Consider the following 16,570-nt stretch of genomic DNA (forward strand, 5'->3'; position numbering starts at 1 on the left):
AGTAAAATCCCAAAACCTATTCCTACCCCCAAAATTCATTTTTCAAACAAAAAAAAAACAGGATGGATAGGTAGAAATTGCCATCCCCGAATTCATAAGGTTTTGATTGATCAAAGCCTCTTTCTGCATCATAGATTCCCAACGTTTATGGGCAACGCTTTTGCAAACGTGCTATCTTAATAAGAAAATAATTACATGATGCAATCAAATAGGTTCTATGGTGTAGTGGTTAGCACTCTGGACTTTGAATCCAGCGACCTGGGTTCGACTCCCGGTAGGACCTTGTCTTCTTTTTTATCTTTCAAATTAACTTCCCGTGCACCTCACGGACTTTCTGCTAGTAATTGTAGAAACAAAAGGGGCGCGCGGTTTTCTTGACCAGGTTACACTTTCAGAGTAGACAAATGATGAGCAGCTCACGCGAAGGATCCCCTGACTGGTTGCGTTGTTTCCAGGTGAAACTACTAATTACAGTGACCTTCACTCGATTATGTTTACTGGTTCAGTTGTTTGTCTCTCTTTAACACTCATACGGTTGATGTTCTTCATCTTTATTTCTTCATTTCTACTTGAATGGTAGCTTTGTTTCTTCATATCTTATTGTAGCTGAACCAATCATTGAATCTGAAAACTGGGTTATCATTTTCTTCACTCCAATTGCTGTTCCCTTCCGTCTTTCTCTGTAGTGGTGATTTTAGTGTTTTACTATCTCGAGTGCAGAAGTCTCTTGTATTTATTTTCTACTGTAAATTCAAAGTTCGAAAGAGTGTTTTAACTTTTCAGCTATAAACAGATGCGTATTTTTCGTTTATATCTATCAGAGTAGCACACATTGTGAATCTACTCTTGATTTTAGTCCGCCCAAGTCTTCATTGTCATCCAAATCAGAATCCTGATGGAGAACCCTAACTTCTAAGAAGTCCACCACCTAATTAAACAATTGGAAGATAGATTTAAGAAGGTGAGTGATATGAAAGTTCGCCCATGGCCTGATTGATTTTGTCTACATGATCTACGTTTGAAGAGTTGTATCTGCTTAATGTTTTATTTTGGTCGTACATTGTGTCTCTTATGCTGAGTGAAGCGAAAAGCATGTCGTAAGAGTACAAATGAAGTTGAATGAGGAAAATTGACCCCATATGGTTCTTTCGCTGGATATATTTTTGGTAGTATTCTGCAACATGAGCTGCTCGTTTTGGGAAACTTTATGTAATCGTTCAACTTAAATAGAGGATGCCATTCAAACGTGGGAACTACCATCCTTGTAGATGGCAAGATCATTACCCTTGGAAGCTCTTATTTAGCCATTTAATCTTGTCCTGGACGATTTTGATTTGAAGTTCTCTTGTAGTTGAACTAGGTAGATACTGCCAAAGGATACTTGAGAACCTTATTTGAAGAAAAAAATGTTGTGTATTCTCTGATTGCATTGACTAAGAACATATTTAGGTTAATTTGGAGTTTTATGCTTCACCGATACATCTTGAATCTACAACTTGCCTCCTTTTACAAGCAAAGACATGAAAAAAAAAGCCCTTGCCTATGTGATAGTTACCCAAATTATTGTTAGACAGTGTATGCCCTTAACTCCAATCAGCATGATGTACATTATGACATTTATTGTAAATGAATAAAATATATATTTGATTCATGTTACTATGGTGTGTTTCTGTGTAATACCCTTAAACTAGACATATATGAGACTCGTGTTAGTTTAGAATCTTCACAACTGTTGGATAGATCTAGGGAGATTTATTCTACCAAGGTTGATACTAATGTACCACCAAGTTGGTTGGGGTGGCTTGTCTCAGCTGCCTGGGTGAGACCTGAGGTACATGTAGTGTGGGTTTTCTTGAAATCCTAAATCAGACCAAAATTCCAGTATTGCCCTGGACCTTGGAGATAGATGGGTAAAACTGGAATGTTACACCTGACCCCTAGACTCGATTATGATACTACACTAGGTGTCAGATTAGACTGCCTTTGATATGCCAATCAGTAAGATCTTTAGAGGGGGTCAAAACCTGGGTATGTTGGGACAGTCCAAGAATTCATTTGAGTGGGTGATCATAGTAATAGGATCAGCCCCTTTGTCGGACAAAGTGAATGATCGGGGATGCACTCTCTCTGATAGAAACTTAAACTGTCGGCAGTTGATTTCAATCATTGAAATTTGTTTTGCAAAATATATTTATATAGAGATACACACACACACACACACACACACACACACATATATATATATATATATATTATGGTTTCAAAATGTTTGCAAAATGTTTTAATTCCCAGGATCCATGTGAGTAGAGAGTGCAGCACTGCACCTTGCAGCCGAGGGAGAGGTCATCTCTTGTTGGACAGTGTTTAGTTATTATGGGTTGAGAGATTAAGTGTAAGACCATTGAGGATTATACCTAATGGGCTAATCTTGCATTTGCCCATAGTCCTTGGGTCTTCATAAGATGATTGGATCCAATGACCATTTAGTGTAAATGTTGGGCCCGTTAAGAGTCCATAGTGATGGACTTAGGGGTTCACTGTATTCAGTAGAGAATTCGGACAGGCCTTGTAACAGAGGCTAGGCTGAACCCATGTGGCTGATGTATAGATCAATGATAGGGTCCCACGCCATAGAAAGAAGGCCAAGCTAGCCAGCATTAAAGTGGAAGTGAGCCTGAAAGCTTAATGGGCCTAAAATCTCATTTCGAACTGGGTTAATTAAATTAATTAAATAGGGGCGGATCTGGGATTTGGATCAACAGATAAGATAAGGGATTATCCTTATCCACTTAAAGAGTCTATATCCAAATAAAAATTTGGATCAAAGGAACTCTTAATTTGATTAGGAAGGTTAATCTTTATCTGCAGATAAGATAAGGGATTATCGTTATCACTTAAAAGTCCAGATCCAAATATAAGATTTGGATTAGGAAACTCCTAATGGGATTAGGAGATTTTCCATTTAAGGCTATAAATAAGAGAGTAGGGCGAACCTCCAAAGACACATTCGGTGAATATAGAGAGAAGACAACACAATTAGACTGCTCTTGCCTTCTACTCTTTTTCTTCCTGCTCTTGCCGCTCTACCCTGTTCGATCTCCAGTTCTTGGATTGGATCAATATTGGATCTTGATATTGTTTCTTGTCAGAAAAAACAATTTAGAAGTTGTGCTCATTGTCCTATTTGATTCTTGCTAAAGAATCACTAGTTCTTGGTGAAGAACTACTTGCTGATCCTACCTCATCCTTAGCTGTGTCATCTTCAGTGGAGGGAGGATTTGGTACACTCTTTGGGCGTGAACACCTATGTTGGGAGGAGCATTCTTGCGTGGATTCCGTATCAGGTATATCCCTCCCTTAATTTGGTTTCAGATTTGGTCTGGTTTGGTTACAAGAACAAATCTTGAAAATGCAGTTTTCTAAATTGGGAATAGGATTCCCGAATGGGAGTAAAGAAATTTTTGAAATTTCGCCCAACCTTCCTACAGGGTTTGGCCATCCATATGATGGATCTCTCATCCCTTCAATTATGTAACTACATATCATTGTGGAGCTTTGTGCTCATAGACATTCCTATGTAGATATAGTGGGGAAATCCCCTTCTTCTGAACAAGTATTGGATAATCTTATAGCATTTAATTGGAAGATCAATCTCAATCGTACTGGTTTGAGGCTATATATCAATGAGATGACCAAAGGGCTAATAAAGGTGTTGCAATCATTGATATTCAACAGTTCTGAATTGATGTCGGACAAAACATTGGAGTGCAAATATTCTGAATTATGGCATCGGCATAATTTTTTTGGTTATTAGAGGCCTTTTGTGTGTGTGTCTATGTGTGCACATGTGCATTTTTATTTTGGAGGTTGTTGGTCTACAAATCTTGTACATAAGAGTTGTTCAACTTCAAGTACTTAAATTTCAAGGTTCACAATTTCGTTACGTATTGGGTCGTATTAGCCGATATGTATCGTATCAGTGTGTCACCGATACAGAAAATATACATCTTTGGGGGGTTTGACCCATTTTAGGGGGTAGGTAGGCCTAAGTCCCTCCCCTCTACCCTATTTTTGAGAAAAAAAAAGCTAAAAAAAGGGAAGGGCGTGCTACAAAGTACAATGTACCGATAGATAGTGTCGTTATTGTCACAATTCAATACTCTGAACCTTGTTAAATTTATTGTTGGATGAAGTAAAGTGAATGGCAATATGATGTGGGATTTACCATCTGAGGGTGGAGTAGTGGCTTTGTATTAGTAATTCAATTCTCCTGTAATGGGTGTTTCATATTCTATCTGCATTTTGTTCATTTTAACAAATTATTATTAATCTGTCACCATCCAAAGTAAATAAATAAATAAATAAATAAAAACGATCTAACCATGTGGTGTCAAATTTAATCTTTATAATTCTTCTAGATAAGTGTATATTTTTACCAGTTAAAAACATATGAAAGGTCATATTTTCAGGATGATCATTCTTTTTGGCCTTCAGCATCCTCATAATGCATATTCTGCTACTAGACCAGAGTGTACTCTAATTGATGGGGAGAATAGGTCTTATAGTATTATGGCACTGCCAAATTTTTTTTAGGCTTTATTAATCTTAACATGTTCCAAATTCATCCAAAAATAAAATGAAATAAAATAAAATCTTAACATGTCCCAAAAACTGCCCCCTCAAAACTGTCACAAAAGATCTCAAGAATATCTTGTTTCTTCCAATACTAGTTGCAAGAGATTACTTTGTTGAGCAGGCACAAAAAAAGTCACTTGTGACATTGTGTAATAGAAACAATCTACTAAAATATCTTTCTTTTCCCAATACTAATCGTAAGGATTTTCTTTGTTGAGCAGGCACCACAACAGTCACTTGTGACGTTGTCATCAGACTCTGAGCCTTCTCTAGATGGTAGCAGAGTAAGAGAGGATGATGTTGATCACAAAGAACAATCTATTCATAAAACACCTCAGTTGTCAGAAGGAGATCAGAATCAAGATACGATTCTTATTGACAGTGGAGGAGAATCTCCAATGACTAAGACTCCAAAAGTAAAGTCCCCAAAGTCCCAGGTGAAACAAAAGTATCCAAAGTCCCAGGAAAAAGTAGAAAATAAAAAACCAACCAAGAAGAAGAAAGTGGAAAATCAAAACCAAATAGAAGGTATGTAGATGGAGGGATGACAATGTTTAAAAGACAACTTTAATTAGATAAGCAAGATATACAGATTCTACCAAAATATAAATGAAAGATTGGGTTTGTCACTTTGTCTTGGTCTGAGTTTTCTTGTTTCATCTTCTAGTTTATGTAACCCTTTTTAAGCTATATTTTATGTGATAACCCAGTAGTGATACAGGGAATGAGGGTAAAGGTGAAGCCATGGAGGAAGAAGTATTGGAGAGGAAGCATGTTGAACCTCATGTAAGATGCTGCAATGGTTACTACACATACAACTCAATTTATATCAGTTCACTAGTTCTCCTTGGGGAGCCAAGCTACGTAAAATATATAATGTCGTCATGGATTGTCTGAATTAACCACATGTTGCTTTGTATATAACTTGCAGGTCTCTACTTCAAGGTTACCTCTGTTGTGTTCTGATAAAGTCCAACGTTCGAAGGTAGACCCATCTTCTGATTTCAGTTATCATATGCTAATGTAAACACATTTACAATGGTAGTCTTACTGGGATGAACCTACCTATTTCTGCCATTTGGGATTCTTGGATTTATCATGTTGACAATCCAGACCAAACATCTTAGATGGGAACTTCTAGATTGGCCATTTTCACTCTGCAGTCCATGTCAACCCTATATTGGGTTCTCCCTGGGGTGACATTAGCTGTTCAAATGTTCCCATTTATAGTTGAAATGAATGACACTAAAAGGGTTTATTATAGAGACCTATCAAGGGTTTTTGGGCTGGAAATTGTGGGTCATTTAAACTTGTACCTTTTTTTTTTTTTGGGGGGGGTGGGGGGGTGGAGTGGGGGAGGGTTGAATAATGTAGACTTCTTATCTGAGCAACCTAACTAGAAGATCTGTTCCTTAATTATATTTGTCATATCACATATCAGAAATGATCAAACAAGAAATTGGGAAACTTTGTGATTTCTTTCTCTTAAAGATCTTACTTGGAATCAAAGTCAAACAATGATGGGAACTCTTCTATTTGCTATGAGGATTTATTGCTCTTAGTAATAGCATTCATACAAATACACAGAGAATGACAACAGACCAAAAGATGCAAGAATTGAAGAGAAATTCTTGGTAGAAGCACAGTTGTCAAGGCATCACCTAGGGGGTTTCCTAGATGATGCCCAAGCAACAAGGTGCTTTCCTAGGGTCACCTTGCATGAACTCCTCAACATGATAGAGAGGGACATGTGGGTTGAGAAAAGGGTATAAAGTGTTTGATATACATTCACCTCATTCTTGGTGTTTCATGGCAAAGTAGGGGTTCTGCTTCATTCTTCTTGACCTTCTTCTTATTGCTTTGTCAAGTTTTGGAAGAAGGGATTTATCCCAATTATTGAAATGCATCAGAAATGGTAGATTTGCCCAGTGATTGATTGCATGCTGAATCATTGGTGTAGTATATTGTTAGTTAGGATTATGGATTAAGCTCGTTGGCTCATTTTAATTATTGTTTTCTATATAAAATAATATTAAAGTGGAAACATGCCATGGAAAAATGTCCTGCACACTGGACTTAATTTCTTAAATCCATGACCTAGGTGGGCTCCCAGGCGCATACACAACAAGGTGCTCCCTTCTAAATATGATTTTAATGATTGCTATAATATAGGGCTGTCCAACTCCAACCATGGAGGGTTGGCATTGATATGGTATAAAAATTTTTATAATATAGGGCTGTAAATGGATCATGATCTGAAGGGATCTTCTTTGAATGAAATGCATTTAACTTTTTATTTAACTGAGAGAACTCCAGAATTAAAAGTAGGGTTTGACTATGATGCCAGAAAGACATGATACCAGAAAAGCTTACAACCAAACCAACCAGCATCATAAAAGTGGTAACCAATAATTTCAAACCTTTCTGGTATCATATCTTTCCGGCATCACAGATTTTCTAAATCAGCAGCATCTGATTGAACCATAATTTCAAACCTGAATGGTTAATACAATGCTTGATTGGATTTTGTAGATTTTCAGTGCTTTCTGACTATAATTGTTGCATTTCTGAATTTCATTGTGCACCATCCAACTAAATATAGTTGGATGATGCAGATTAGTTGTACTTACGACAGCAATGCAACTGTAGTACCTATTACATGAAACTGAACCCATGGTTCCATGCCATTGGATCTGTCACTCTTTTTAAAAATGTTTGTATTATATTCAGGCACTTGTTGAGTGCGAAGGAGAATCCATAGATATGAGTGGTGATGTTGGTGCTGTTGGTCGAGTAATAATATCAGAAACACAATCCAAAAATCATGAAATGCTTTTAGATTTAAAAGGTATGGGATGTTTTGATTTTGGCATTTCCTTTAGTATATCAAAGCTATCCTAGAAACTTTAGCTCGTCCTCGAGTATCCATTTTATTGGTGATGTTATTTGATGAATCTTGATTTGTTGTTTGAAACCATTCTAGACAGTAGCAGATCAGGATTCATTTGCTGAAGCCAGAATCGGGAATAAGGTCTTGATGGTGATGATGATTTTGCCCTAATATCATCACTGGAAGACCTATTTACAATTTGTCATAATTTAATAAGTTTCCTCTCACATGAAAGGAAGCTTTTTGCCTCAAAATTTCTGTCAGATTACATATGGAAATACATAGTTGGGTATGGGCATTATAGAGATTCTAACCTGATGTTAAAAAAGAGTTCATGAGTGGGAGGGACCCCTTATTAAAATACAGTCCATTTCAATTAGTTTTACTTGTTAGCCATCAGTTCTGGTTCGAATGTATTTTTGCATCATCTGAGTATTTGGATGTATTTGTGTTAATTTTCAGGAACCATATACAAAACAACCATACTTCCATGCCGAACATTTTGCGTTGTATGTCATCCATTTCCATTTCAACTATTCAAATCAGCCATTTGTACTCTCAAAATTTTTATTACTTATATATTAAGAAAAGCTTACATGAATTGTCTGTGTTTAGAAAATGATTATATTGCTAACAATTTACACTGAACTCTCCTTGTTCAGGTTAGCTTTGGTCAGGCTGAAGCAAAGGTGTGTCAATGAATTACCTGGTCTGAAACTCCTCCAAGCCTTCCCCAATTTATACATTTCCAATTTCAAAACTAATAGGATGCACTGGTCTCAACCTCCTCATTTTCTTCCTGATCAATGTATTCCTTTTACTGATACAAAGAGATTTAGTTTCAAGTCACCTGATACATAGAAAGCAAATTCTAGTTTGAAATATATTAATCCAAAAAATAAATATAGTTTGAAATGTTTTTCCTTTTGCCTACATTTCATTTCTTTTCTTAATAAAATCTCTTTTTCTACCACAGACTTTTGAGAAGGGTTGCCACCTTTAATTTTAAATAAAATCTCTTTCATCTAGTTACCAATAAAAAACAGAAGAAATTATTTTGTTGTTTATTTGTATTCTATTGCTAAGACTATACGAATGATAAGAAATTGGCTGTGAATTTTAGGGAATAAAACAAAGTTTCCAAGACATTATAATCATCTTGATGGAATTTAGTTTGGCAATCCTTGTAGTTACTTTCCTACTGTAGCATCACTAGTTCTATTTTGGATTGTTCTGCCAGTTTGATCTGTTTGTTCTGACAAATCCCATTGGAAATAAACCTCTTTTAGAGAACAAGGACTCTGAATGCCAGGTTTAAAAGACATTTAATTTCCAGTTCATCCCCAGAAAGCAAATAATTATATATTTCAAGCATAATACATTGAATTAGTTACATTTTGGGAACACTTGTTAAAGCCTGTAAAAAGGTAGAACTTCAAGCACCTTATAGCACATAATAAGTGAAAGTTGTGGCGTTGGTCTGAACTTTGTACATCATCTATGACTTTGCTAAGACAGTTTTCAACGATAACCACCAAAGTTTTAATCCGTGGTTTAGGAGTGGTACTTAATCCTGAAAACACATACTTTTTTTTGACATGTTATCTTTCTTAATCAGATAGAAGCCGTGATGAATGACTTTATTCAGCTGAAGCCACAATCTAATGTTTATGAGGCTGAAACAATGATTGAAGGTTAAGTCTTCTTCTACCCTATGCTTTTGCTTTTTGTAATCTGAAGTGCTATACTCGAAGTAGCAAGAAAGAAAAGAGAATGACAGAAAAGAATAGAATGTCGAACTGTACTAGCCAGTCGACTAGTTCTTTATTTATAGATGAATATAGTACAAGGTACAAGAAATTACTGAGATGCCCCTGATTAGTGATGGGACACCCAGATGACTTAAATCATTAAACAGGATTAGGCCCATTAACACAAGCCCAGTTACAAGATAAGTTAAACATAAGAATGGGCTAATAAGAACACTTATCAGCCGAACATAACTCTAACATTCTAACACTCCCCCTCAAGCTAAGCATAGATATCAATCATGTTTAGCTTGCCAAGTATGTCCCTGAACTTCGTTGATGCCAGCCTTTTAGTTAATACATCTGCAATCTGCATCTTTGATGGAGTATAAGGCACACAGAGTTCTCCTGAAATAATTCTCTCTCTGACAAAGTGTCGATCAATTTCAATATGTTTTGTCCTGTCATACTGCACAGGATTGTTGGCAATGTTGATAGCAGCTTTATTATCACAGTACAGCTTGAGAGGACTATCTGTCTTGATACCAAGCTCATTAAGGAGAGTCCTGAGCCATAAGAGTTCAGCAACCCCGTGTGCCATAGCTCGGTATTCTGCTTCTGCACTTGATCTAGCCACAACATTCTGCTTCTTACTGCGCCATGTGACTAGGTTTCCTCCCAAGAATGTACAGTAACCTGAGGTTGATTTTCTGTCTCCAACAGACCCAGCCCAATCAGCATCAGTGTAGGCTTCAATTTCAAGTATGCTGTTTTTTCTGAATAAAATTCCTTTCCCTGGGCAAGTCTTCAAGTATCTGAAGATTCTTTCCACTGTTCTCATATGAGGGGTCTTTGGTGAGTGCATGAATTGACTGACAACATGTACTGCATAGGCAATGTCTGGCTGAGTAAGGGATAAGTATATCAGTTTTCCTACCAATTTTTGGTACCTTTCCTTATCACAGTATTCCTCACCCATTGATTCTTGTAATCCATGGCTTGGTTCTATTGGAGTGTCTGCTGGCTTGCACCCCATCATGCCTGTTTCCTCTAGGAGATCTAGCACATACTTTCTTTGACATATGTAGATTCCTTCTCTTGATCTAGCAACTTCAATTCCAAGAAAGTATCTCAGATTTCCCAGGTCTTTGATCTCAAATTCTGAAGCTAAGAACTCCTTCAGCCTCTTCATCTCTCTCACATCATTTCCAGTAATCACCATATCATCCACATACACAATGAGTGCTGTAAATTTGTCATCCTGTCTCCTTGTAAACAATGTATGATCTGCACTGCTCTGAGTGTACCCTACTTTCTTCATGGCCAAACAAAGTCTCTCAAACCATGCCTGGGGAAATTGCTTCAAACCATATAATGCTTTCCTTAGTTTACATACCTTCTTTCCAACATCATATCCAGGTGGGGGTTCCATGAACACCTCTTCATGAATATCACCATTTAGGAAGGCATTCTTCACATCCAGCTGATGAAGTTCCCAAGAGAATTTTGCTGCTAGTGACAATAGAACCCTGATTGTGTTGAGCTTTGCTACTGGGGCAAAGGTTTCCTTGTAGTCAATTCCTTCCTTTTGTGTAAACCCCTTTGCCACGAGTCTGGCCTTGTACCTCTCAACTGACCCATCTTCCCTGTGCTTTACTGTGAATACCCACTTGCACCCAACAGTGCCTTTCCCTTCTGGCAGGTCCACCAATTCTCATGTCCTTGCTTTCATTAGGGCTTTCATCTCCTCATTCATGGCTTCTTTCCACCTTGGATCAGATACCGCCTTTGAATACCTGGAAGGGACACATACAGAGGAAAGAGCAGACACAAAGGAATGATAGGCAGGGGATAAGTGTGAGTAAAAAACATAATCGGCTATGGGATGCCGAGTGGTACAAGAACGAACAGGCTTACGGAGAGCAATAGGAAGATCCAAATCTGAATTGAGTGAATCAGAATTACCTTGGATTGCAGAGACAGATTGATCTGAGTTCAACTGGTTGCAATCATGAGGTTGAGGGGCCTTCTTCCTTCTACTGTATGTAAGTATCTCTTTCTCTTGTTTACTGGAACCTTCAGAAGTATCAGCCGAATCTGGAGAAGCAACTGGCACAGTGGAAGTCTCACTAGGTTGACCCGGAATGTTATAGCTAGTAGGTAGTAGTGGAAGGTGCTGAAATGGGAACAAAAAAGAAGGGAGAATGAGAATCCTCTTCCAACCCACTACTCTCCCCCTAAAGAGGATTCTGAGAAGACCCGAAATAGGATTGAGACTCAAAAAAGGCTACATCCCTGGTGACATATTTTTTCTTGGAGACAGGATCATAACACTTATACCCCTTCTGCGTAGGAGAGTACCCCAAAAATATTCCCTTTGTAGCCTTAGGATTCAGCTTGGTCTTCTTTGGATCTTTCACATGTATGAAGCATGTACAACCAAAAACCCGCGGGGGAAGAGGAAATTCTGGAAGAGTGGGACACAAAACAGAGAAAGGGGTCTTCATACCCAGTACCTTAGATGGCATCCGATTTATCAGGTATGATGCAGTGAGAACAGCTTGAGACCAATATTGCTTGGGCACATTGTGCTGGAAAAGAAGGGCTCGAGCTGTCTCCAATAGATGTCTGTTCTTGCGCTCAGCGACTCCATTTTGCGGAGGGGTGTAAGCACACGATGATTGATGTAACATGCCTGCATCTTCCATGAATGAGTTCAGGGATCTTTCAAAGTATTCAGCTGCATTGTCTGAACGGAATTGCTTGATCTTTTTATCAAATTGTGTTTCAACCATCTTGCAAAACATCATAGTTATCCGGGGAACTTTTTCACGTCCTTTCAACAGATAAATCCAAGTGCACCGAGAATAACGGTCAATAAAACTGATGAAGTAACGGAAGCCATCAATGGAAACAATGGGTGAAGGACCCCAAACATCAGAATGAGCCAAGTCAAAAGGGGCTTGAATTTCATTACTAGAAATTGGATACATTGATCTACATTGTTTTGACATTTGACACACATCACAAATTAAACTCTGACTCGAAATGCCCTTACATAATTCGGGAAACAACATTGCTAAGGAAGAAAAGGACAAATGACCTAGCCTAGCATGCCACAAGTGCAGCCTAGCTATTGACTCCACACTCTCCGGACTAGTAGTAGAAGCTTGCATGGCTGAGCTGACATCTTCATCAAAGTAGTAGAGGCCCCCATACTCATGACCACTCCCAATCGTTTTCCTCGTCAATCTGTCCTGGAAGACACAATGAGAAGGAAAGAAAGTTATACTGCAGTTCAAGTTTTTTGTAAGCTTTGAAACAGACAACAGATTTGAGGTAAGACTAGGAACATGTAGGACTGATTTAAGAGAGATCCTTGCTTAGGTCAACCACCCCCTTTCCAGAGATGGTGGAGAGGGACCCATCAGCTACTCTCATCTTATCCTGGCCAGACAACAAATGATATGTGGAGAATAAGGAGGACATATGTGTCATATGGTCAGTGGCTCCGGAATCAATCACCCAAGAGGTAGAATTAATAGAACTAGATGCACTAAATGCAGAGGCTGTACCTGATTTGGCAAGAGAGGTGGAAGCTAAAGAATTGTTCTTCAGACGGGCTAATGCCCGACTGAGAACCTCTACCTCACTAGCTGTGAAGCCCAAAGTACTTGGTCCAGAGGAGTCGGCAGCCTGCTTTGCGGTGGAAGATGACACTGTCTGAATACTCTGTGAGTTGTCACTACTGTTGTTGGTGGCAAGATTCCCACTTGCTGTGTGGCCCTTCTGTTGCCTTTTGTCCTTTCTCAGAGCAGCTGGCTTCAGATGAGGGTACAGGACCCAACATTTCTCCTTTGTGTGTTTCTCACCACCACAATGTGTACACTTGAGGGACTTCTTGTCTGAAAATCTATTCCCCTTAGTGGAGACTAAGGCTGAATGTTCTCCAGGTTGTTCTGTTGACTGTGTCTGGGAGTCAACTTGCATCTCCTTTCTCCTTACTTCTTCATTCCTCACCAGGTAGTAGACATGGTGAAGCTCAGGTAATTCATCTCTCCCTAGAATCTGTGACCTTATACCTTCATATACAGGGTCAAGACCCGCCAGAAACTTGAAGGCTCTGCCCTCCTCAATCTGCTTATCATGCCTCTCCTTATCATTAGCATTTTCCCAATCCAAAATCAAATGGTGGTCAAGCTCTTCCCAGAGGCCTTCCAATGTTGCAAAGTAGGTTGCCACGGACATGTCTCCTTGCCTTAGGGCTGCAATGTCTTGGTTCAGCCTGTAAATTCTAGCATTGTTCTTTTTCTGGTCATATGTCTTAGATACTTTCTCCCAAATTTTAGCAGCTGTGGGGAAGTGATGAACAGTTCTGGCCACCCTAGGAGTCATAGAGGCCAGCAACCAAGACATGACTGTGGCATTTTCCTTACGCCACACGGTGTATTCAGGACTGCCAATTTCTGGTTGTTTCTTGTCTCCATCCAAATAGCCTGTGAGGTCACGAGAGGTAATGAACAGCATTGTTGAGACAGACCACTCTCTGAAGTTATACTCATCTAGCAGCACACTTGTAATCTGCAAGCTGTGCAGATTAGGGTTTTCCAGGTTTGAGGACCTTGTAACAGGTCTGTTATCTCTAGAGGAAACTTCACCGGATAGTGAGGACATCTTGACTTCAGTCCAGGAGTTGTTCACAGTGCTGTAGTTGATTCTGTTTAGGACTGGCCGAAGTGGTTACAGTGTTCACCGTGCTGGTAGAAGTGTTCATAGTTCGGGTACTGAACCAGTTCAGTACTGATAACCAAAGTAGCAAGTACAGGGCTGCTAACTGAACCAGTTCACAGTGCTGTTTAGGACTGGCCGAAGTAGCAAGTACAGGGCTGTAGCTGAACCAGTTCACAGTGCTAGTAACTGAAGTTACTTCAGTTAGGGCTTGTTGTGCAACTTGAAGTAACTGTGCAGTGCAGTAACTGAAGTTCACAAAGTAGGACTGATAACCAACCTGAAGAGAATCTGTAACTGAAGTTACCACAGTTCTGCCCAAGTCTTGCTGGGGCACGAAGCTGCAACTGTAGAGAAGGCTAAGTCTTTACCACTTGTTCTGCGCAAGTCTTGCTGGAGCACGAAGCTGCAACTGTAGAGGAAGCTCTCCCTCTTTCGGCTAGTGCTAGGACTGCTGAAATCAGTCCTCAACTAGGTCTGTCCTATACAGACCTCTCTTAGTAGCCCAATAGCTACTCTTTGCTGGAGATAATCTAGTAGGACATCTACTTCTGGGTCTTACTTCTCTTGAGTCCTACAACCAAGAGAAACCCTAGGTTCGAACTTGCTTTACTCTCTTACACTCCTAGGTCTTCACTGCAACAACCCAGAAAAGGAAGAGAGAAGATGAAAAGACAGCAAGAGAAGAGAGTGCGCCTGCTGAAACCAGGAAGGAGCTAATGCTCTGATACCATGTAATCTGAAGTGCTATACTTGAAGTAGCAAGAAAGAAAAGAGAATGACAGAAAAGAATAGAATGTCGAACTGTACTAGCCAGTCGACCAGTTCTTTATTTATAGATGAATATAGTACAAGGTACAAGAAATTACTGGGATGCCCCTGATTAGTGATGGGACACCCAGATGACTTAAATCATTAAACAGGATTAGGCCCATTAACACAAGCCCAGTTACAAGATAAGTTAAACATAAGAATGGGTTAATAAGAACACTTATCAGCCGAACATAACTCTAACATTCTAACACTTTTTATCTTTTTTTTTTATTTTTTTATTTTGGTTGCCTGGACTGGGACATATATCTTTTATTGCAATGTGGTTGCCAACCCATTTAGCCAGAGATGGAGCCTTGAAGTTGGATGGTGAATAACCTGGATTTGGGAATATGATGATCTCATGATCAAGATGAGGCTGACCAACCAACTGTGCCGCAAGATTGTTTTTTTCCTTTTTTATTCATTTTCTTTTTCATGAGGCAAGCTAGACTGAAGAACTTTGTATTAGTTTACAAAGTCGGTTGTCTCAGGGTTTGGTTATTCTATTTTTCAGATCACTTTCCTTTGCTATTCACTTAATTGGCAGACTAGTATAGTTGATGTTTTTAACACGGTTTCTAATTTCTATTACCCATAACAAACATATATCACCATTTTCTTTGTATAGGAACGCTTGATGGATTCTCTTTTGATTCGGAGGAGGAGACAGACAAGATACCTACAGCTGTTGCTTGTCAGACTGATCAAAACGATGAAGCTGAAGAACAACAGACCACTGGAAAGACCAAGGGAAAGGTTGATAAGACATTGGTATGCCATGAGCCATCACTTCTCCATAAATGATAAAACCCAACTGTGAAATTTTAATATGCATGTATGCTAATAGGATGTAATCTGGATGCAGGGGGTCAGAAAGAAAGGTAAAGCTGCAGGAAAGCCTCCAAAAAAAGGAAAAAGGAAAGCTCAAGCTCCAAAGAAGGCAAAAAGTGCCAAAAAATAAGTAGCATTGCATTCATTGGCCAAAAGAAACTGTAATTTTACATAGGGAATTAGGGATTGATGAAGCAGGCCATCTTGTTATATATTATACCAATGGAGCTGTTGTTGTACTTGTCTGGTGTTCAATAGCTAGCTGTATACCCCATGTTTAGATGACCACAGCATGGTTGCTTCTTTGATGGGATGAAATATCTAGGTATCTGTACAAGGGTGCCGTTTCATATCAGCAAGTTCATTATCTCTTGGATGGGATCCTTAATGGTTCGTCCAGTTCCTCTGAAAAATGAGACAATTAGTCAGTTAAGGGAGCCCAACTCTTCCGGCTGACCCAGAATGTTACATTCTAGTTTGGGTAGTGCTGCTTTCCATCTAGAGCTGTCAATGGGTTGGATCTACCCGATAGAACCGAGTCGACCAAACCAATTATACCAATTATATTGGTTCCGGTTCTGTAGCTTGTGGCCTGATTAATGATTGAGTTGGACTGGTTCTTGTTCTAAATTGATTATATGGTTAATAATACATAGAGGTCTCCTGTTTTTTTTCCTTTTTTTTGTAATTTTTATTATAATTTGTCTAAAAGGATAAATTTTACAGATATATAATAATATTATAAGAAAATTTTGGTTAAACTTGTTTTATCAGCATATAAACTGCTTACTATTTTACTGCATTTTTATTAAGGTTATATCAATGTTCCAAAAACCAACCTGGAGGCCAAATCATTTTTGCCTTAAGGTCATGGGTTACCATTTCGATTGTCTGGGTTGAACAAGTTGGACTGTGCTATGTCAGC

At 38.8% G+C, this 16,570-nt stretch overlaps 1 protein-coding gene and 1 non-coding gene across 3 annotated transcripts; both read left to right on the forward strand.

Annotated features, from left to right (window-relative positions):
• Window positions 1-211: 211 nt before the first annotated feature.
• Window positions 212-283, forward strand: TRNAQ-UUG (transfer RNA glutamine (anticodon UUG)). Its single transcript has one exon. It is a non-coding gene; the product is annotated as a tRNA-Gln (tRNA).
• Window positions 284-319: 36 nt separating this feature from the next.
• Window positions 320-16,326, forward strand: BIN4 (double-stranded DNA binding protein). Of its 2 annotated transcripts, XM_010246140.3 has the most exons (10): window positions 320-455; window positions 4,857-5,163; window positions 5,357-5,421; window positions 5,567-5,620; window positions 7,366-7,483; window positions 7,988-8,034; window positions 8,188-8,214; window positions 9,144-9,219; window positions 15,443-15,585; window positions 15,680-16,326. In XM_010246140.3, exons 1-10 carry the CDS (start codon window positions 405-407, stop codon window positions 15,773-15,775), a joined length of 984 nt encoding a protein of 327 aa, XP_010244442.1. In that variant the 5' UTR covers window positions 320-404; the 3' UTR covers window positions 15,776-16,326. The 2 variants fall into 2 exon arrangements, with proteins under 2 accessions (XP_010244442.1, XP_088748283.1); XM_088892157.1 differs by lacking the exon at window positions 9,144-9,219.
• The last annotated feature ends 244 nt before the right edge of the window (window positions 16,327-16,570 follow it).

Source organism: Nelumbo nucifera, chromosome 7, assembly GCF_055504915.1.
Source record: "Nelumbo nucifera cultivar China Antique chromosome 7, China Antique-T2T, whole genome shotgun sequence".
NCBI classification, from domain to species: Eukaryota; Viridiplantae; Streptophyta; class Magnoliopsida; order Proteales; family Nelumbonaceae; genus Nelumbo; species Nelumbo nucifera.